The 23,397-nt window shown below is 50.0% G+C and overlaps 1 protein-coding gene across 1 annotated transcript in view; it reads left to right on the top strand.

The window, feature by feature from the left end:
* Vav (Vav guanine nucleotide exchange factor) overlaps window positions 1-23,397 on the top strand; it is a 235,227-nt gene that overhangs the window by 145,320 nt on the left and 66,510 nt on the right. Inside the window, 2 exon segments of the mRNA XM_077691052.1 lie at window positions 3,939-3,997; window positions 21,473-21,547. Of these exon segments, the coding sequence (XP_077547178.1) occupies window positions 3,939-3,997; window positions 21,473-21,547 (134 nt within the window).

Here is a 23,397-nt window from a genome sequence, read left to right as displayed (position 1 = left end):
GCATGCATCTCTCGGTAACCAACCACTCCGTTTCCCTGGTTTCCCTGGTGGTTCACTGGTTGTCAGTGCTCTGCACTACACACCAAATGCAACTCTCCCAATTGAGTTTGCCTCCTAATCTAAGACGCTCGGTTCCCATCCATAAGCGTTACTCCTGTCTTTCTTCTCTCCAAGGCTCGTTGCGCCGACGCAAGTTTTCTTTTACGGTGACTAGTAAGTCCCCAATCTGCTACCGCACAGGTCGTCCCCGGGAGTACGCTTTGGTGGTATATTGGCGGGATTATCTTATTCTCTTCAACGCCGCGCGGTGGCATCTGGCCTTAGAATGACAAGCGCTTTCACGATAATGGTAGGATGGCGCTGGCTGAAGATTGACTGAACGGTGAACATTGACTATATATTCGCTTTTGAATATCAGGCGGCCAGAACAGCATGTCAGTGAAACTGCACAGGGACGGAAACATTGGCCGCGTATCTGCTCGCTTCGCTGCAAATGTCGCCGAAAGACGGTAGTCTTCTGCCGACCCTGCCACGTGATCTTCTCTCCCCCGCCCACCTCTCGCGCTCTTCCGCTCCTCCCGCGATCAACACGGAGGAGGCTTGCTGAGGTCACTTCAATTTGGCCGCGTTCCACAGCTCGCGCCATCTACTGGAGAATTTTGTTACTGTTGAACTTGGAACACTGCCACAAGGTCCGGGCTCGTGCGAGCTCTTCATTGTACCTTTGTGTCAAAATATTTTTTTTTTCAACGCGTAGTTCGTATTTGCTAGCGCAAATATCAAGCAACCATGCATATTTAATTCGAAGAACACTGCGAGTACCAGTTGTGCACTGATGTTTTGCCTCAAATGAGCCAAATGTTTTCCTATTGCTCAACAATGTTGACAAGCATGAAGCTTTTAGGTATAGTGGTTTGGAAATTTTTGCCTATATAAACCTGTCCCTGTAGTTAAAGAATTATTTATTATTATTATTTTTTTTACTTTTGGCCGGAAGGCTAAATCGGCGGATGGACGGACGGACCCGACCCGACCCGGCCCGACCGAAATTTTCGGCATTAAGTAGCCCAAGAAAGACTATCGTCTTTAAAAAAGAACGGACAATACGCGCGCTGTTTTACCGACATGTCGTGTAACCGACTAACTCCTGTTCCAACTTGAGTGCGATAAAGCTGGAGGATCATTGCAATGGCAGCCAGTGTCGACGCACGCATCGTGGCGCGGCCCGCATTGCGGTGAAGCTGCATTCCGACGCAATATTCGCTTATTACCGGCACCCCGACTTTACTTTCAACATTTGTCAATTACTGGTGCAGGTTATACGCGCGGAAATCTGCTATGAATCGGCTACCGGCCAATAATCTGCGCCTTCTCGGTTGCTGTAAGAATCCGCATATAATGCTGTGCCCCATATATTGGGAGAAAATTTTGGTTACGGCGAAAAAAATAATACCATAAATGGATCACCATGGTGTTGTATGCTCTCATATAGGACCCCAACTTTATTTGCGCCCAGGGCCGATTCTGGAAGTACCGCGCAGCCAAGGTCCGGGCGTCATGAAGAGGCAGCCTGGTTTTATATTCAGAAAAACGGCGGGATTCTCTTAGATGCTCTGATCACCCGGTTTTCAGTGACAGGGCAGCCGCGCCCGTGATGTGCGAGTACTTTTCCGGTTTTTTGATCAGCGCAAAGGGGGGCTATCTGGCGCTCAACCTTTGCTATCGCAGATAAGAGCGCGTTCGTGTCGTGACGAAGCTGTGGGAGGAGAGATAGCGGCTTCTCGCATGCATTCCGGGTGCCTTTGTGGTTATCGGCAGATGTGGCCAAACTTCGAACCCTGGCAGTGAGCAAAAAAAAAAAAAAAAGGTCGCATGCCGCCACCTCGAAATGAACGGAAAGTAGACTATCCGCATAACACGAAGCACCAATTTGACATGTTAAAGTCTCAGCAAAACCTTGGATAGTTTGAAGGGGTAGGGAAAAACATGTTCATAAGAACGTTTTTCGCTGTTACAAATGCGAAATTCGGAGGCAAAAAATAATGGTACGCGGTAGCTGTCTTCAAATTACGCACTTCAACGCTTTAGCCGCGCAGTCACCACGCCATTGCGCATTAGTGGTAGCTAGAAGCTCAATGTATATAGAATACTATGTACATTCCTTATGTCATAAAGCTCAGAAGTGAGCGTACCTCTATATAATCTCCTGGTCTTCGACTTAGAAATGCATCTCAGTTGTGATGGCATGTGCATGTGCAAGCTTCTCTTTCAATGTTTATAAAGTATGGCTAGCTTTAAGCTAGCTCTTGTCGAGTTGGTCAGCTGTGATATACTTATTGGCGCGGACACGTCTTGCGCCTACCCAGGCTGCTAGCCATGTAAATGTTCGAACGTTAAATACATGTGTGGACATTGCAAATGATAAGGAGGCTTGGCCCTATAAATGTGCTCAGAAACATCATTTTGCGGCTCCAAAACTCCTTTTTATTGTTCCAAAGCTGCTCCTAAAGGGCATTCTGTGAACTGCTGCGTAATCGCTCACGTTTGCTTCTACCCTTTCTTGTGAAGGGAAGGTGCTGAGGATTTCCAGGGGGGGGGGGGGGGTAGTTGTGTCTCGCTTGCAATTCAATTCTATGCGGACCTCTTACTTTCAGTTGTTTCCACTTTGGGTATCTATTGTACACGAATTTTGATGTTAAGATGGCGCTGGGTAATTTCACAGAATTCTTTTGTGTAAATAGCTGTAGTGGGACGTCCAGGTGGGGTGCGGCGTAATGCTTTTATGGCTTTTAATTAGGCTACGCGTGAGGGTGATAGCGCGACCCGTGTTTTGAGTTGTGGCATCTGGGACCACGTGAGGCCCCGGGAAAATGTCTTGCAGTTAGAGTGTGGCGTTTTCAGCGTAAGGTGTACGCGACAGCAAGCGCTGCAAGGAAGCGGCTCACTCAAGGCCCCATCTTTGAAGACGTTTGCATCCGTTGTCTGCGCACTAGTCGCCCTAGGTGGCTGTGTGTGTGGTCGGCAGTGTGGGTTTTCGTTGGTAGTGGTCTGGAGTGGGTAAGCAGTAGTTGTAGCTTTGAAGGTGGCTGAGTTCCAAAGGACGTTGACCTTGGAATGTGTGCCGGCCTGTCACTGTCAGAGTTCGTTTGCGTCAGGTGCTGTGTTGTGTTCGGTAAGCAGCGATCTTGCCGAGTGAAGGAAGAAGGAACAGTGAGTATGATGGGGCAGTCCGGCGATTGCTATTAGGGGCTGTGGCTGGAGGCTTCACAGTTTTGTTGATGCGTGCCTGAGTAAGTCGGAAGTGGATGGCGCCGTAACAGGCTCTGGGCACGATGATTCTTTGCGCAAAAATGACCTTGCAATGTCACGTGTGGCGCATCCGAAGTTGTGAGAGATGCGTTTGAGCTGACGTTTACAGGTTGGTATCAACTGTTGTAAATCAGTGAAGCTAGATGGTCCCTAGAGTCAGATCGCTGTGCTGACTGATCGACGGACGGAGGGAGGGAGGGAGGGAGGGAGGGAGGGAGGGAGGGAGGGAGGGAGGGAGGGAGGGAGGGAGGGAGAGAGAGAGAGCGCTCGCCTCACTGCCATTATTTGCATTCAACGCTTTCAACAGTGAGCAATCAAATCACTGAGAAGACTGCGGAATCCTGCGAACTTCCCATTTTTCATATGCAGCCAATGTGGTTTCATTCAGATTCATATTACAGAAAGAAGTTGCATTTTAGTGCGCTCCTTATTGGACACCGGAGCCTGAAGAAAGCGTCCTTATAGTAGCACAAAATCGCTCACAACGGCTACAAAATACTGATTTAATGTTTACAAAATGTGTGGTGGCCGCTATGGCGCCTATAGGGACGCCATTCATTTGCCTAACAGAAGTGCGAGGCGATCAGTCTTGCCATTCATCTGCTCATTGCGCGATGTCCCCACCGCAGGTGCTGCACACACTGGCAGTGCTGTCGAGGTCTCCAAAGGCTGAAGAATCTGGCGTCAGGTAAGTGCATCTGTAGCCGATCATGCTGCATGGCGCTGACCGCTGCATCGCGCTTGCTAGGTCCGCTTGAGCAGTCATATTGTAAGGAACAGTGTCTTGTTTTTCCTTTAAAGGGTCTCTGCAACACATTTTTCAATTCGTTTTCGAAATCTTAAATGCTTGCAGAACGTAGTCAACCAACACATCCAGTGCTTAGAATAGGGGGTCGCGAAGTACCTCAGCCAAAAATTACTGATCTATGTCAATCAGGTAACCTAGAAACTTGCTCAAATCAATTGTCTGTCTTCGACCGATGGAATTACAGCGGTGTAGCGGCTATTCGACGGCTTTCCTTCAGTTGCAGCAATGAACGCATTCGATATTCACTTTAAAAAGACAGCGAAAAAAGCAAAGCAGAAACGGAATGCGTATCTGCTGCTACGAGCAAATCACGCAGTGCTTCCAGACGCGAAGGGAAGAGTGAAAGCGTTTACGGAAAGTGTTGCAGATGCAGAATCCCTCAAGTGCAAATCTCCAGGGATTTTTCTTTTCTTTCTCTTCGTGAAGCTTCTTGTTTTTTATCTTTACACCGGCTGCCGTTGTTATTTTTTTTAACCCTTTTGCGCTTTCCTGTGCGTAGGGAAACCAACCGGGCCAACCGGGCTTACAGTGCAGGTGCAACTGAACCGGTACGACGTAAAGTCGCCCGAACCCGGACCGAACAGTTAGACCCTGGTTGTAAAGCGCGTATAAGGCGGAGACGTTGCAGCGACCGGTTCCAAATATTCCATGGCAGTGGAACGGTGTACTCGGAACGACGTGCTTTCGCTGGCTGGCGAAAATGTTCTGCTTTACGGACACTGATATAGCATTCTGCCATCTTCTTCCACGGACTCCGTGGCGACCGGCAAGGCAAACTGAAGCGGGATCTGTCACGGCCGCGTGTACACGGGAATGGCTTCTGCGGAATCGAGTTTTCTCCAGCGCGTTAAGAGTACACCCACACGAGATGGGCGCAAACGCCCCTATGGCTTCGCAGCGGTCACATTTGCCTGTCATATTGCTCCGATGGCTTTTTCAGCGCGGTTGAGATGTTCCGCTCATGCGCAAAACCTCCGCGTTCGCTTCAAATGGCGGAAGAAAAGTTTCTTCCTCGCCTAAAGACCGCTCGCTTCGAAGTGCAAGAAAAGTCGGGCATATTTGTATGTATTGCTAAACCTGGGTAGTCGACGTCTGTAGGTAAATGCGAGCTTGTTTTTGTTTTTACAAATCTCGGCCACCACTGTCTATTTTATATTCTTAGACGTGGGGAGCGTTGACTGTAACTTCTATTTGCTGCGTGTGCACGCTTCTCTGTAAATCACACTACGTAATCGCAGTAGGCACAAGGGCCTGTACTCCTAAATAGTCTCCGTAAGCCGGCTTCACCACAACGCCCCAGAATGACAAGCTGCTGCGACTAACGCGGGAATCTTGTCCAATGGCGAAGCCCAGCGACACGATTTCAATCAGAAATGGTATCTGGACATTATGCAATGCGAAGGTTTTTGCGTTTTTCTTGGGTAAGTACATTTTTGAGCGAAATCGTATAGCTGGGTCGTCTCTGTTGTCTTGGCTGGTCACTCTGAGGCGTTGTGGTGAAGCCCGCCATAATCAATGGCTGGGTTGTTAGCTGCATGTAAAATGGTACACGTTTTAGAATCTGTTGTTTCGTATCTTCTCCAGCTCCTCTACACCGTCTTCTCTAATGGGCACGCAAATCCACGGAGGGAATATTTATTTCTTTATCACCAATTCCAAACCAGCAACAGAAACGGCCGTCATTAGGCCAGTAGAACGTGGGACGTTTCCTTCTTCATCATGCCTGCGCTGTTTATGAAGTCGCGACCGTGCCGGTTGCAAGTAGTAGAAAGCAAAGGAAGAGGGAGGAACGGCAGCAGGCGCGACTAGCGGCGTCGATGTGTCGCCAGCGTTCGCGAGCCCCAGGAAACCCAGCAAAAGCCGGGGTCGACTGACGGGCTTCGGTGCACGAATGGCTCCCGTGAGCTTTGCGAATACAATTCGCTGCTACTCGTCCACGGCCACGCGGAGCGCAAGAATAGCTCGCAGAGTGTAGATTCCCGAGGACCCCCGCAAAGCCCATGCCGCCGGCCCGTTGAGCCGCCGCAAGGGCACGTCGTCGTGTCGCCTTCGCGCCTGGTGGACCCTGTATTTACTGGGGCGCCCGATATTCACTGCGCGAGCTGCACGGCAACGTTGATCAACTGCTGCTTGCAAGAGTTTTCGTGGTGTGGCCCCTTTTCTGTCGCCGTGACGGCTGGTCCCGGCTGTGGCTCGACGTGGGCTGCTGCGCACCCTCGCGCTTCGGATGTCGCTGGCTAAGACTGCGCGATGCCCGCCTCAGTCTGGAGCTCCCCGGGCTCCGCCGAGCCAGCGCTGCCAGTCCCGCCGCCGACCGGGACTGCGGTTGGGCGCTGCTTGCAGACGGAATGTGCCGTAGGCCGTGAGGTGTCACCATGCATCGCTATTCGGCCACGGACAGCGACGGCCTGGCCTCTGCCATGGCGCCCGTAATGTGCGAACTGTCGCTGCGAATCAGGTGCGTCCATGCACGCTGCTGCGGCATTTTTGCTGAGGCCGCTTTTCTTGTGCGCACCGTTAGTTCCCACGAGCGTGTCATGTTGAATTGGCCATTATGGTGTCTTGCTTTTCCTTCCGTGTCCAAACCTTTGTTGCGCAGTATAGGAGGTTGGGAGGGGGAGGAGGACGAAGGTGTCGTAAAGCACCTTCCTCCTCCATTCGTTTCGTGAAAATCTGTTCGCATACCAGACCACTTTACCGCATTGTTGCTTCTAGCTAAATGGCTGTGGAGTCGCTCTGTCATTGCTGTCCTATTTTATTCTTGAAGTGAAGCAGTCGGTAACTAGGAAGTGTAGCTCCTGCTCTTTATTTCCACGAATGGCAACGGCATGGCGACAGCTGGTGCGATCGAAGGCGGAAAAAAAAAAGCGTTTTGTGCTGTTAACAGGAGCAAAACTAAGCCGGTGACCAAAAAAAATTTCTTGCAGTGTACTCATGACCACGGTATAAGAAAGCTTCGATTGAGGCGCAGTATCTCGTGTTATCTGAAGATAAGTCCGAGCTCTGCAACTTACGAGCTAACGCATACAGCCTCAACGTCGCCTCACTGCTGCGTCCTGTGTGCATGGACTGACGTTTTATTATTTAAAAAAGAACCTGCGTCGAAGTTGCACCTATAGAAGTACACAGGGTGCTAATTTCGCATGCGGATTCGCAAATGCGGCACCGCTCGTGCGGCAAAACGGTATGTTTTTCTATTTTCATTGCTGCGACAAATTTCCAAAGGCCAAGCGGCGTTCACAGGAGAAGCTCGACTGCTTCAAACATTTGGAAATTTGTCACAGCAATGAGAATAAATCTTTTTGCCGCACAAGCGGCGCCACGTATGCGAATTAGCAAGCGAAATTCGCACCATGCAGAACGGGCTTAACACTGCATAATCGTCGCGGTGTTCCTGCAAGGTGAATAAATTCTCAAATGTTTAACGCACTTCTTTCGACCTGTACCCTCATCCTGCAGCTGTTATTTTACTCTTCCTAGCTCACCGTGAAACCATCAGCAGTGATACGGGTCAGCTCGGAAGCCTGAATTGTTTGCATAAAGGCATGGAAAAAGTGTAATTTCAAGAGGCCGCTTTGCATTCTCGGGCCATATTTCCCCCGGCTGGCAGCATCTGTTGACGACTCTTTATGTGGGCTTTGGTTCTCTCTTCTGCCGCTTGTTTCACCGATTGGGAGTTGGTGGAGTCGGAGCAGGGCGAGATACCGACCACGAGCAGGCTGGTGGGACTGTAAAATTGGGTTGGGACACCGTGCCGTCTAGAAAAGCTGTTTTTGGTTGCGATGAACGTGCGCTCTGAGGTGCGGACTTGCTATAGAACCTGGTCCAAAGCTCCGAAGCAGGCCCCTGATTTCTAAGCTGCCTTCATTTCGCTGAACCTAACTTGCACCATTGCGGTGTCCGGGACGACGCGAGAAATCGTCAGTTCAAATTGGCTCACTTCATGAATTCAACCAGCGAACCGTTTCGTGGTTGTGAGGAGTAGCGTAAGACTTTGCTTTGGTACTGACCACCTATTGACGAGAACGAAAAATACGAACGTTTAGAAAGCTGTTTCTATGTTATCGCGAAGCGCTGCTAGATTTTTTTGTTGTTGCTGTTAGCATTGAAAGAAATCTTGCGTCTGATTAGAACGTCGCCCACTGGAAGCCGCAGGGGTCCGATTAGTGCAAGCAAGGAGCCGCGATTTCGGCATCCTTAGTCAGTTGTCGCGATAAATTCCTCATTCAAGCGAAGCTTGTATTGGCTGACTTGCGCCGTCGGTGGTGGCGGACGCCGAAACGCCTTGCGGCAAAGCCAACTTTATCTACGTACTCTAATGACGATTATGAGGATGATGATGCCCTTGAAGTGTTTGGCACGCACCCACTCGGGGGATTGGCCAGGGATGAAGCGTTGACTGTGACCCTGTTATAAAGCTTGGTCGCAGCCTCGCTCGCCCTTCGCAGGTAGCGCGGGCGCGCGCGCACAAGTGTCGCGCTTTATCCCGCCACAATGAGACCCAATCAGCGTCTCTCACTCATTTCGGGCAGGTCACCTTCTAGAGTGGCACGGGTGGGCCGCGCGTGGCAACACACCCGCCACCCCCACCTCACATAATCTCCGATTCTAAGACGGCCGTACGAAATTTCGCGCGGGGACACATTTCCTTCCCTGCTCGCCTAATTCTCCTATCCCGCCCTCCGCCCAACAAAATCATAATCCTGCACTGGACCCCCGGCCACGTGGGCTTTGGCGGTGCGGAAACGGCTCACCTGGCCGCTCGAGGACTCATTTACCGAGCACCAGACGTGGACGTCTCACAGCACGGCGCACGAAACGCTCGCGAACCCTTGCTTACTTTTAGCGACATTACCACACACTACCGCCTACAGCGGCTATAATTATCGCCCCCTCACACGTCTCTTCCTTCACCTCTAGACAGATTATGGCGACAATTACAGGCCCATTCTCTCCCACCAGACACGTCCGCATATCTATCCCACAGTATATCCCCTACCAAACTGCCCGGCATGTGGAGCTCGAGATACCATGCCACGCCATTTGGGAATGCCTATGTTTACCCCGCTCCGTTTACACAACCCTCCCACTACCTGGCTGGAGGTGGCCGGGAGCTCTTCGCCCGAGCTACAGCTCCTGACCGCCACTAGGACTCAGGATTACCTGGTGCGCCTCCCTCACCTGAGGGACACTCGCTAGGACTGAGCCTCGCCAGGAAAAATTCTCTCTCTCTCTCTCTCTCTCTCTCTCTCTCTCTCTCTCTCTCTCTCTCTCTCTCTCTCTCTCTCTCTCTCTCTCTCTCTCTCTCTCTCTCTCTCTCTCTCTCTCTCTCCTCTCTCTCTCTCTCTCTCTCTCTCTCTCTCTCGTCGATCGCTGGTTTTGCTTTTTTCATTTCAGTCATTGTGTTTCGATTTTGGTCGTTTTCGTTTTCATTGAAGTCACGCGTCGCGTGCATCCCTATTTCCGGTGGGAAGTGGTTATAATTTTTTCATTTCTTCGGTGCACTGCGAACGTGCCCTACCCTTCCAGAAAGAAAGTGAAGGGCGCTTCTTTTTTAAATGTTCACACAGTTTCGAGAGGCGCCTGTATAAAAGCGCTTCCGCGAGATTGTTTGGTTACCAAATCAACAAAGACAATGTTAATATTAAAGAAAAACACGGCGTAATTCGACTTTCCTGAGCTGTTTCATAAACGCCGAAGTGTCATATATGTGAATGAACAAATTAAGAGTTGAAACGGCAAGTAACACTCGCCGCGGTGGCTCGGCGGCTATGGCGTTGGGCGGCTGAGCCCAAGGATGGGGGTTCGATCCCGGCCGAGGTGGCTGGTTTTCTGATAGAGATGGGAAACGGAATGCCCGCGTGTCGAGATTTCGCCGCATGTTAAAGATCGCCAGGTGGTCAAGATTAAACCAGAGCCCTCCACTACGGCACGCCTCATAGCCCAAGTGGAGGGCGCGTTAAACCTCACAGTCAATCAGTTTTTCTCGCGTGACGTACGTTTATCGAGACTGCGTCAACTTGGACAGGGAACTTGTAATATGGCTGCTCAATCCGCTCAATAAGGATTCATGATCCGTCCAACCTTGGAAGAAACTATTACGTTCAGCAAAGAACGCCAAGAAGATTGTGCGTAGAAAAATAGCTTCCGTTTTGATTACGTAACTGCGCACCATAAAGTAACTGCGCGCCATAAAGTAACTGTCGTAGTTCACCAGATAGGGCAATGGCAAATCCGTGTCATTGTTTGTCCCAAACGGCGCGTCCCGTCGAACAGCGCGCTGCAATTTCACGGGAGCGTCCTCCATGGCGTCGACAAAAGAGGCAAAAAAAAAAAAAAGCGGGGCCATTTTATTTCTGCAGTCCCTGCACAAAAACAATAAGCAGTAACCTGCTTCCAGTGACCAGTAGTAACCAGTGCACGTGGACAAACTTGCCCCAAGGGGGCTGGTTGTTAATGGAAAGCATTTTAAATGACGCGTTGAGCGAAAAAGCCGCCGTCTCTTAAGTCCGCGTGACTGCGAAGTGTTCCATAGCGCGTGCGTCGCAGTAATAAACGCAGGAAAAGGAGACCGTTGCTGTAGACAGCGCCTGGACATGTCACGTATACAAAGCGGAGGGTGCATCAAGCACGCTTCGCGCGAGCTTCGCCCAGCGGCGCAACATGCGCCAGTGGGCCAGGACGCTGTGCGCGGCGGTAGAATTCTCAGCAATGTCCTCCTTGCGATTCCTGTCTACAGCCAGCAAAAGTAAATTGCAGAAGAGTTGCAAGCTGGGCGAGTTGGAAATGCATCTTGAATGAAACCAGGCGCAAACGTAACGGGACGCAGAAAGGAGTACACAGGACAAGCGCTTGTCCTGTGTACTCCTTTCTGCGTCCTGTTACGTTTGCGCCTGGTTTCATTCAAGAGCAAAAGTAACCCGCACCATGCAGTTTAATCGCAAAACTCGGGAGCATTGCTCGGGGCGTTGCTATTGTGCTCGCAGACATCTGCAATGGCTGTACTTTTCCCGAAGTGTACGTAGGAAAAGTTTGCGGGCGAAGCGATAGGCGGACAACTATTCAAAAGCTTTCTAAACAAATACTTAATGCCAGAAATATGTCCCTTTATATCGATCTCTTGAGGAGCTGAGTTTACCATTGTACAGCGCGTACAGTGCCATATATCTAAGAGGGCCTGAAAGACGAAGTCTATCGTCCTGTAAGTTTTTAGTACATGTGGATTAGATGATCTCTATCTCTAGGTGATCTGGCCGCGAAACATCCGAGCCAATTAGCAGGGCTCTACGCACCGCGGGGAACACAAACACTCGATCTGGTTGTACCCTCTTCTTGGATTCTTCAAATTTCGGACTGTCATGGTTGGCCGATATGTCGCGACGCAACCGTATCGCCCTTATTGGCGGGCTTCTCTTCAATTTCAGCAATAAAAGCACTCAATAGATACTTTCATCGTCGTTGTCATCACCAGATTTATTTCCAGTTTTTCATCGAAACGCAAAACCGCGGAAAGGAAGGCAAAAGGTGTCGGAACACGTGACGGAGGCCAACCCTCCCTCAAAAGCCAAGCGATTTTTAGAAAATAACAGTTGGAACATACAGCATGTAAAGACCGTTACAGTATTAATATGAATTGAACAAAGAAAATATGTATAGTATACTAGAAGTGTGACCTTTATACACGCCAACATCTTAGGAGAATCATAGCAAGTACCAAAGAAAAAAATACACACCCTAAAGAAAGTGCAGAGCAGGTAATGAAAACAGGGAAATAATCTAAAATAATGAAAGTGGAACAGAAACTTTAGTACATAATGGGCTTGAAAACGTGAAAGCAGAACTAAAAGTATGAGGCCAAGCCTCGCCTTCATGACAAGTAAAAGAACGGGTACATTTATTGCCGCACTGATCGAGATCTAGGTTAAAGCAGAATGGAATTTGTAGCACCAGTATGGTTTTACATTATCACGCGAAGCGTTTCACTGTCATTATACCGCATCACAGCCGATCGCCACGGCCTTCCTTCCCTGTTGGCACAGGGTAAATTGCGTGAACCATAGCATTACACTAAGTGGTAACGCAAAACGCAGCTTGCAGGTTTGAGCAACAGATTGGTAGTGGCGTCCATGTGAGACGGTTCTGAATTGATGTGCCGAGAGCACTCCAAAAGTACTGTCGTCCCCCGTGTAATTAATATAGTTTGATGGTGCTCTCAACTGAACCAGCTTTTGTCTCCCAGTATCTTGCCTAGAACACCAGTCTTCCATTGAGGGTCTCAACAACAGCAAATCGCAAAGCCAGGTCTCACCCTTTCATTACCCTTTCGGCCTTTTTTTTTTTTTCTGTTTTCGTTCTTTCTCGTACGCATGTGCTGCAGGGTTATCCGAGAAAGCACACAAGCATGCCGACTGTATTCTGCCTCGGCGCGTGCATATAATGTTACCTTTGTCGCTCTGTGGACGCGTTTCTGCCTGCCTGCCCTCTTGTCGAGAGGCCCGGCGTAAACTGCAAATTCCTTCGAACGGGTCCGGGATATAGCCTCCACTGATCCACCTGCATTAGAATTATTGTCCTGGCTTTGACACCGCGCGACGCGCACGGGTGTTCCTTTGTGGGTCCTCCAGCACATGGCGGCACTGCGCATGCTTCACAGACTGGCATTCGTCGGCCAGTGTTCAGTTCTGTTTACTTTACGCTTAGCAGCGTTACCTCTGTACTCGCTAGTGCCGCCCGTTTGCACACTGGCGGAATTGGTTTGAGGCCTGCCGATAGGCTGCATTGATCGCCTGGCGTCTCCCTCATTGCCTGACTCGGGTCCTTTTTCCCGGTGCCGAAGCGCCGCCTTTGCCCACTTCTGTTCGTGCGCTGTTCATTTCATTTCATTTCATTTTTTTTTTCGTGCTTTTCGTGCGCCACGTACTAGCTGAACCGTGTGCACCTTCTGAACAACAATAACAGCAACAACAAACATTTTGAAGGGATCCTTCCGATTATGTCTCTACGTCGAGGTTACGCGCCTTGATTGGCTGTTGCTTTACCGAACTTCGAATTAAGTGAGTGTCGGCAAGGCTACGACTAGTAGCAATTCCCGTGGGCATGTTGAACCCAGTTTTCTGTGTTAGCATGCGCAGGAAACGTCGTACTCACATCAGAAGAAGGAAGCGTCTATTCGGCCGGCTGTAACCCCCAGGCTCCGGTGAAATTAGAACCGTGGTGCAGTGAATGGCAGGAGATATACTGGCCGTGCTAGTGCGCCTCCCTCAAACTGATATCATACTGGTGTCATGCTACGTGCGCCCGCACAGCGGGAGTTCCCCCGTGTTGCGTCTCGGTTGGATTGAAAATCTTCGCGCGCACCCGGGGTGCACAGCGCTGGTAGGCGGAGAGTTCAACGTGCCGCATCCTACTTGGGGATACCCCTACTCAAGCGCACGATGAGGTCTAGTGTTTGGACGCGTTCACTGATGCGTACTTTGGTCTCCGGTCGACACTACAACTCGTCGACGATACTACCAGCCCATCATACTCCCCCGACCTTTCGTGGTGGTTTTGGAGCGCGGCCTGTGTCTTGGGACCGGGAGCCGGACTGCTGGGCAGTGACCGTGCATCCCATCCGCATCGGTTGGCTCCCGTTGTAAGAAGTCCGCACCGACGCCGGTGCGGTTGTTTAATAGAGGTCTGAACACCTCACTTCATGAAGACACCTCTGGTCCCCGGTTTGTGCTACGTGTGGCCCTTCGGGATGGCACGCGGATTTTTCGGGTAGAAGAAAACAAGCCAATACCAGACCTACATCTCTTGAATTTGTGGGCAGCTCGCCGCCGTGCAGAACTGGCGGCCAATAGAAATCCCTCAGATCCGGAATTGTGCACCTCGTTGCACCGTATACGGCTGCAGCTCGCCGCCATGAGAAGTCCCTATATCGGCAAGGTGACTGGATTAATGTGCCTCACTAGGGCCATCCTCTACCACCGCGTCTGTCTGGCGCACGTTTCGTCGTGTGAAGCTCGGTGGACGCCCCCAAGACCCGGCGGCCACTGCGTGCCTCGCTTCTGGAAGACATGCGCTGTGCCAGTTTGCTCTGTAAGTGGCTAAGGAGTTCTTCCCAAAGCACGACCAAGCTCCACCACCACCACGAACCAGCCTCTGCTGGTTCGCCTCCAAGCCAGCAAGACCTTGACGGGATTCAGGCAGCATTCACCACGGCTGAGTCATGCGTCTTTGCGATGGGTCAGTTCGACGGCCGCCAATCGCACCAGCAAGATTCGGTGACGTCATAAAAGAGTCACCGGAAAGTGGCTAGGGGGTCGCCACTGCTTCACATGCTGTCTTCAAAATATTCATTATTTGTTCGAAGTTTTCGATAACAGTAGTACAGTTGTTATCGGGACAAAGCAGTCTTTCTATTGTATTCTGTCTCTGTGGCCCCTTTAAAGCTAAAGCTTTAGAGCTGTATGTTTCATGAAAAGCATGAGGTACAAAAGTATTGTGAGGTATACAGAATAGCCTAAGAAAAGTTGCGCGAGCCGCGGGGCGTGAGCCTGGGATCGCGCTCCGGGAAATGCAGGCAGCGATGTGCGAGGAGGGTCGGAGGAGGTCTCTGAGAAACGGCGGCGCATATCGCGCTGGGAAAGGGAAACAGCTGTTCCGAAGGAGTGCAGGCCGCTTCCGCACGTGCGGGAGCCGAAAGGTACCGACATGGGCGAACGAGATGCTTCTGGCCATGGCTAGTGAGCGGGACAAGCTTTGGAGGGTGCTGCTGTTCGGGGTGGTGCCCGCGCTGCCACAAAGTTCCACAGAAAGTTCAGCAGCAGATCAACGGAAGGTCCAAGTGCGCGTTCGCCTTCATATTCTTGAACAGTTACAAGTGTCCCCCGTAATTTGCGCGATTATCTTTCGCTTTTTGCAGACTCGCCTTCTCGCGTAGGGCAAACGGGCCGTCCCTCAGGGCTGTCCGATGTCGCCGGAAAAGTCTTGTGATTCGGGACGTATGAGCAAAAAACGTTTTGCTTCCGCTTTTGCTCTGTCTATCCCGATTGCCAAGTTTGTTGTCCACTTTGGTCCCGGAAGGAGTAATTGACTTGATCCGAGCGAGCTTTGTTTACGTTCGGTAAGGCAACTTTTTACGACCGGGCGCCGTTATGTGCAACTTTTTCTTGCATCTTCCGCTCAAATCGGCCCTTATTCCCTTATCGCTGAACTGGCGAATTTTCCGGCTCGTTTGGCTTAGTTCTAAGCCCCCCGTTCCGCTGCTGCCGTCGTAAACTGTGCGAGCATTTGGGGGCCACTGTTTCGTTTATTCCCTGCAGGACCTTTATGCGCGCCATCGTGCGTTGCCGTTGTTGCTCATTGTTTTACCTTGAGCCGCGGCGTTCGTTCGTCGCCCACTTCCCCCTCCCTAAATCATGCGCGGTCCTCTTGCCAGTGGGTGGACGAGAAATCGATCTGGCGAAAGCGATCCTCTCATTTTCGCACATGGCTGCTTCTACGCTCCCTCGGCGGCCGTTTGGGCGTTCCGGTTGTTGGTGGCACCGGTAGGCCTGAAAATCCGCGCTTTCATGCACGTGTCGCTTGTATTCCACTTTGGGCCGTATATGGCACTTGTGGGCGGACGGGCCCGCTGAGATTTCTGCTGGAGCAGCAACATCCTCGGGGTTTAGTACTAGATTCCCGTTGAGCCCACATCGTGCCACGTGAGCCCGCGTTGGCTTCTGCTGCGCCTTCAATGGCTACACGACTGCGAAGCCTGCCTGTACGCATCGTATCAGCAAGCAGCTCGTGGTCTCGCTGGCTCGTTTTAGTTGGATTCAAGGCTTGTCTTGAATATCGGGCTTGTTAGGGAGGAAAATTACATCGCAACCGTCCCGCCAAGTCACCTCTATAAATTAGGGCCCGAGCTTAAATCGCTCGAGCAGACTGCCCATGCTCTCGACCAGGGCCGTACCCAGAGGGGGGGTTTGGGGGTTCGAACACCTCCCGAAATCTTTCCCAGGCAGCACGTAAACAATACTTACTGTTGCTTTCAGCAAAACTACCCCCTTCCCGAAATTCATAACCCCCCCCCCCCCCTCCCCCCCCGAAAAAAATTTCTGGGTACGGCCCTGCTCTCGACAAGTGCTTCGTTTCGAGCATGCACGTTTTCAGAAAGGCTGTGTCCAGCGTTCCGTCCGGACGGAAGAAAGTGCTGCGGGTAACCTTCCGTCCAGGCGGAATCCAAATGAGAGCTTAGCGTTCCGTTCAGACGGAACGAACGTTGCGAGTGTAAATTGTAGAGAGAGTGTCCAAACGGAATGAAAACCAGTTGATTAGACGATTCACGTCTTGGTACTTGGTGTAGTGGCATCGTCTCTGCTTCCGGACGCTCTGAGAGAGTTTTAGCATAGCGGCTACCGGATGCTCACGCTACCGCGGCGGGTTACCAAGACCCGACTGACAGTGCTGCCAACCTGCGAAGCCACTTTTCCCCTAGTTCGGACGAAGAAATTCCCTAGATTTTTGCTGAATGCGGTTATTAAATGTTTTCTCTCAGATAATGTGTTTAGCGGTTACCACATGGAGCGATTTTTGCGAGCGATGCGACGAACGACTCGACGGTGATCCGCAATCGCTCGTACCAATCGCTCGCTGAGGCAGCTACATGAGAGCGATCGCGCGAGCGACGGCGAAACGCTGTCGCAGGATTGCCGCACAGCGCCCAATACTATTATCAAAGTACACACGGCCGCAAAGTGTTTTCACGTGGTCATTTGTCAACAAAACGGGAAATCTTGCACTACACAACATTTGACACAAAACTTTTGCACTACGAAACAGCACTTGTAATAGCACGCAAGTATATAAAAAAGAACAATAATAGAATGAGCACAGACGATGCGTAGTGCATGAGATATTCGAGCGAGCAAGTTTATAAAAATTAATCAGGCATGTTTTCATATTTACACCAATGTTGTCAACTGTAGGAGCGATAGCTTTGCTGAATGCACATTTATGTGAAATAGATATCTGCGCTTCAGCGAGAAAGTGAAATGCATGGTTGTATAAAAAATGAATGCTAAATTCAATAAAGGGCAGCATTATACGACCAAAGGCATAAAATCACGTAGACGCAAAAACAATTCCCTAGATATTGATAAATTTCTCTTTTTCCCTAAAGGCGATCTAGGGAAATTTCCCTAGAGTTGGCAGCACTGCCGACTGTGCGTGCGTGCGTGCGTGCGCGCGTGCGTGCGTGCGTGCGTGCGTGCGTGCGTGCGCGTGTGCGTGTGCGTGTGCGTGCGTGCGTGTGTGTGTGTGTGTGTGTGTGTGTGTGTGTGTGTGTGTGTGTGTGTGTGTGTGTGTGTGTGTGTGTGTGTGTGTGTGTGTGTGTGTTGTTTTCACCATCTACGGACGGATTTTAGGTCCTAATTTGCTGTCAGAGCGGGTGGTGCTCCGCAGTTGCGCGATGCAAAGGCTACCGGTGTGGCATCGACTGAAATAGAAATCAATATCGGGGAGTAAATACGTGTTTTCAATGCCACCATGCTTGTTATGTTCACAGATTAGTCATGTTTACGGAATGCGGACTGCGCACAGCATGTGGGTCACGCTGATCCGCGCTCGCGCGCACTTTCGATGAGGCGATTGCTACGCTGTTGACATTGCAATGCAATATAATCTTTCTTAACTAGACTTATGACGGTTACTGACGAAACGAAAGTACCTGTGCGGAAAGTACCTGGGCAGCGTATGTGACCTGTAGCTCGGAGCCCACCTTTGTGGAACCTCTGCTTGCACCACAAATGCTTTACGCGATCAACAGTAACTGCTTTGTAATTGTAGTACTTTAGATTCCGTGACAACGCAAAAAGATTACAAGCTTTTCCTTTGCCCGCGTTGTGAACAGGTTGAGCTATTTTCCAAATGAAGCGTTCGCGTATTTGGAGCTGCGTTTCACATTGGGCTGCCTGCTTATCCTGCTATCGACTAGCAGTGTGTGATGGAGAAAGTTATCCTTTCATATCGTTTGGCAGTGTAATGCGGTCGCCTGAAAAAAAAAAGTAAACAAAACGCCGTAATTTTAAAGGTTAGATTAGATGAAAAGGGGATTGTTCAATGCCAATCTGCTATAATGACCAAACAATATATGGTATTGTAAATTGACTACAAGGAACCAGAAGTTATTGTGTTGTATTGTATCGGCGCTCGTGAAAGATCCCCAGGTGGTCAAAATTAATTTGGAGCCCTCCACTACGGCGCGCCTCATCGCCTATGAAGCGTCGGCGCGTTAAACCCCAAAATCAATCAATCAATCAATCAATCAATCAATCAATCAATCAATCAATCAATCAATGTTGTATTGTAAAGGATAAAGTTACTTCTAACATTTCAAGGGGTTCCGTTTGGTCGCCCCTGTCGCAGCTTTTTTGTGATAAATGAATTTTGCTCCGTTTGCTTGCCGTCCAAGAAGTGCACCCAACAAACCCTAGAGAAGGTCGTTGGTACAAAGTCGTTGCGGTTTATCAACGGTGTCCACCGATATCTCAACTCTGTGTCCGTTGGGAAGCAATGCAGCAAAAACACGTCGCAACCACACTGCATTTTTTTAGACAGTGGGGCTCTTCGATTTACAGTCTCGGACTCACCGCGGATAGTCCGCGGGTAGTCCGAGGATTCCCCGAAGCCATAGGGATACATGGGAAAATCGAATGCCGGACTGCTTCTCGGAGAGTCCGCGGTGAGTCCGAGACTGTAAATCGAAGAGCCCCAGTGTCGTGCAGATGCGTGCTGTCGGCGACTTTTTCTCGCTTTCTCTGGTTGTTCGATAACCCACCATCGCACAGTGCAGACCAAGCGACGTTTGCGCCTTGAACGGCATCGCAGCATTGGCTTAAAACAGTTGAAAGTTCCGCGAAAACTAAGCACACGGTGCGAAATGCTCTTGTACTGTGCAGTGGAGCACACCCGATGTTAACAGCTCAGCGCGCACAGGCGATGCTGGTCCGCCGGAAGCGGAAGGCGCGCGGGCCGGCGAGCGAACTGGTGTGCGAGTATTTTCCTCCTTGCCCAGCTGCTTATGGAAAAGGGTGTATGCAGTGAAACCTCGATATATCGAACAGCGCGGTGCCCGCGAAATAGTTCGGTATAACCAGAATTCGATATATAAAATCACGTAAAAAACGCGTCATAAACTGGTACAAATCAATAAATGAACGAATTGTGCAGTAAATACTCACTTGGTGCTTCAAAGTATTCATTCTTTTGGCTTAAAGTACTGCAGCAGGGTAGCCTGGCGTGTTATACACGAATTATACGTGTTATACACAAAACCGCTGAAGCCTCGGTCGAAGTCGGGAGCGGGGCACTATCAGCGCTTGCGGGTGCAACCTCGGCAGCGTCTTCGTTTGTGCGCTCAGTAGTAACCTCCCCTAGGATCTCCACATCCGTCAACTCCGCCGTCGTTCCGGTGCTGTCGTCACCGCCAACAAAGTCATCAATGCACATGCTTCGTGGCTCAGCACCAACAAAGCGCTGCAGCTGGCCCCAGGTTTCTTCAAGCTCTCATTCTTCTTTTGCACCGTCCAATTATGCTTCGGTGCAACCGATGCGCAGCAGTCGGGAACGCCCATCGCGCCACCGCTATCCTCGAGGGTACTGCGGGGTAGCTCGCCGCCTGTCAACAGAGCGCGAGCGGTCTGGACATTCTGGGGTGGTGGAGTTTGATATACCCATTTCATGTCCGTCCCAGTTCGAAATAAAAAATTAAAAATGCATGTGATTTTCCGCGTGATATAGAAAGTGTTCGATATAGGCAATAATTCGATATACCCGTGTTCGATATATCGAGGTTTGACAGTCGCTAGTTCGATTCCCCGCCGTTTGTATTCTTTTTTTGTTTGTGTGTGTTCGTGCCTAGCGTTTTTTAATAGCTATACTTCACGCCCGTTTTATAATTCACGCGGCGAGGGCAGTTGGTCATGATTTTTACTCAACCGGAACCGCTGCCGCTCATTGAAGCCAAGGCCGATGTAGCCATCGGAGAGTTACGTGCGATCATATGTAATTATTGACAGTGATTAATAATTGCCAGTGACCCTGACTGGTCAGTGAGCGGAAGTGGTTTGGCCGGTTGGGTAGAAATCAAGGAAGACTGCTCTCGCTGAAATATTGTGAAGGTGGCGGCTTGTAGTTCTGTCCGTATTGACCTGGAGTTAGTCCGATCATGTACGCGCGCGTGTAATTATGAATGATTAATTAACAACGATTGTGGCTAGTCGGAGAGCGGCAGTGGTTTGGTCAGTTGGGTAAAAATCAAGAAAGGCTGTTCTCACAGCGAGTTGCGTTTCCTCTAGACGGATCGAACTTCAGCGACCGGACAGAACTCCAAGCCGCCGCCTTCACAATATTTCAGCGAGAGCAGTTTTTCTTGATTTTTTCGCACCATGTAGAACGGGCTTTAGTCATCGTGCCGGCGCGTTGGGCGAAGGCGAATCAAAAGCGAACATCACCGTCATTAACTTCATTGAGAAAAAATTAAAATAGGTATTCACTGCAGAGCGGTGGTTTGGGTCCTCATTTCAGGCCTCAATTGGATCTTGCCACCTCTTGAGCCTGGTCAACCAGTTTTCTCTGAAGCTCCAGGTCTGGGCGAAGGTGTCTCAGCAAAACACAAAGAAGCAATAAGCAATTCAAGGTGTCCCGACAGAAGCCCAAAACGGATCCCTGTTTACGCACCCATGAGATCCGCAACAAATCGCCACAATTTTTACCATTACTGTTTTCTCGCAAGTTTTTTTTTTTGTTTGTTTGTTTATCTGCTGCCCCCTCATTCTGTTTGTCGTAGTCTTATCGTTACTGTTCTCATTACTCTTCTCATCGCACTCGGCAAACTTCGCGCCACTGTCCACGGGAGTGCTTTTGTTCCCTTTCTTTCTCACGTGACTAACGTCACTTTGTTTTGGGCAGTGATTGACTCCTGCTTGCAAGTAGGCCATTCAACTTGAAGGCTGCCGAGGTGTGTGTGGGAATGTGTGCGTTCATTTGTATTGGTGGGCCCTTGCGAACTTCTGGAGACACGGGCTGTTTGTTCTGCCTCTTGAAGGGTCTAGCAGAAGTATCCCCGCGTGCTTTTATTAATTTTATTTTATTAATTTTATTATTATTAATTAGTACTTTTATTAATTGTGCGTTAACACCACTATGTTTTGCCAGATATGTTACCCCATTTGTCGATGTTTTTAAATTATTCCACTTCATTTATCTATGACGTGGATAGACCGTGCACTATAGCAATGCACGCGCTTTCGCCGAGTTTCTCTCTGCAATTAAACACGAAACGTCACCATTAACGAACGTGCTCCGATGTTTTCTGTTATGCAGAGGCTTCTCGGACAAGTCATCGACGTCGCACGACTACTACAATGACGAGGCCTTCAACCTTGAGGATGCTGTTAAGTAAGTATCCTTCAGAATGGGGTGGCTTGCAGGAAAGCTCATCTGGATAAAAAAAGGAGGATGGGCGTGGAGGGGAGGCAACAGAAGCCTGCCAGCGGTCAGTGGCATCTTCACAAGGACTTCCATTTCCGGGGAGCGGAGGAAAGGAGATGCCTTCCCTGCTTCGCCTTCCTTCTGTATCCTCCAATGCTCCTTAGATAATAGCTTTCCAGCAGCGGAACGGAATGGAATTCAGCGCAGTGCTGTCCAAACCAGGCACAGCAAGAACTACGGAAGGCCTGGAAATATAACCCCTCCTGCTGGGCTACTAGCCAGTGCTCAAAGAACGACCAAGTCATTTATCTCACGCTTTTAGTATATTTGCGAACAGCTTTTGGTATACCTTTCAGAGGTTCAACGCCTGAGCCCTAAAGGCACCTGTAAACTCGTGATATTCATGGGCAGTACCTCGGCTAAATCAACCATTCTGTTCGAAGATAAACTGCCGTGTTCTTTGGCACCGTTGTGTTTGCCTTCCGGCTGCATCCGCTCGTCATGATCTCGTGAAATCACTGGCCCGTATTCACGGGCAATCGCCAGCTAGGGGCTGACCAAACTTAGTAGCCCGAACTACTTAATCACGACTTACGCAAGTCAGCGCCCACTGGGCCCTGATCAACGCCTCCTTAGGACTAGGCGTTGCCCTGCCTAACCGAAACCGTATTCACGTCACCACCCAGGTGTGTTGATAAGCATTCAAGCGGTAGTAGCGACTGTGACCTATTCAGCAGACGCTGCACATGCGCTTAAAGGGGCCATGCAGACAAAATACGTTTGTTTTATTCGAAAGGTTCAGTGTTTTATAATGCCCTCAGCGCTTGTCCGCAGCTTAGTTCACTGAGAAATTCAACATTTTAAGCGAAAATTTAATTCTCCCGCTAAATCGTGCGTTTTCGTGACTTCGACCATAACGTATCCAGATCAGGGCCTTCAAACTAAAGATATCCTGCCGACCAGGGCTGCTACCCTCGCAGACGGCCGTTTGGTTATCTTGTTTATCGCCCACTTTCATGGATGGCCTTAGCTTCGCACTTTGATTCTGGCCGGACTTCTAAACCTACCGTATTTTTATTCGGGTTCATACTAATCGTTTCCTAAAACGTGAGCCATGACTCGACAAACATGATCATGTAAGTGACCCTGTGCCGCTTTATGTCGGTTGGTCAGTGTTGTGTCAGACAAGTCCAACGCGTCCGACGGCTTTGTTACGCAGTGTCAGACGGCAAAGTGCCGCACTAACTGCTTCGGTGTTCACGTGTTCGTTCGTAACTTTGATTGTTCACCCCATAATTTTTGCTGCTATAAAAAGAATGTGTCCTAAATTCAAACGCAAATAGCTTGTTCGGCAAGCTGTTAAGCCCTTCCCAATTTGCGTTTGCCGGCCTCAGCCAATCGCACAGCTTGGGCATATGACATCATAGGTTCTGTTGCGGGAAATGAGTTAGTGGGTCGCATGGCCATTCCCTTTTTTTCCTAAATTATATGGCTTATTTGAGTGAAGTTTACGTTAAAAGTGGAGTCAGTGTGATTCTCACGAGGCAATCTTCCGAATGAACCAAACTTGTGTTTTGTTTTCATGGCCCCTGTAAGAGATTTTCCCCTGGCAACAGGACAACAGGGCAGCGGCGTTTCGGTTCGTTGCCTGTCTCGTCGTCTGCTTCCCGTCTTCTCCGGTCGGTTTTTCTTGTCTGCCTGTGGCTGCGTGTGCGGAATCCTTGCTAAAAGTGGCCCTTTACACAGTTTGCTAACCATACAAATAGCTCATATATCGCTCGAATTCCCGATGAAATTGCCGGCGTATGGCGTGTGCA

This window comes from Haemaphysalis longicornis, unplaced genomic scaffold (genome assembly GCF_048455015.1).
Source record: "Haemaphysalis longicornis isolate Haplotype H1 unplaced genomic scaffold, Haemaphysalis longicornis Haplotype H1 scaffold_1, whole genome shotgun sequence".
In the NCBI taxonomy this organism is placed as follows: domain Eukaryota; kingdom Metazoa; phylum Arthropoda; class Arachnida; order Ixodida; family Ixodidae; genus Haemaphysalis; species Haemaphysalis longicornis.
This window is presented reverse-complemented; position numbering and strand designations above follow the sequence as displayed.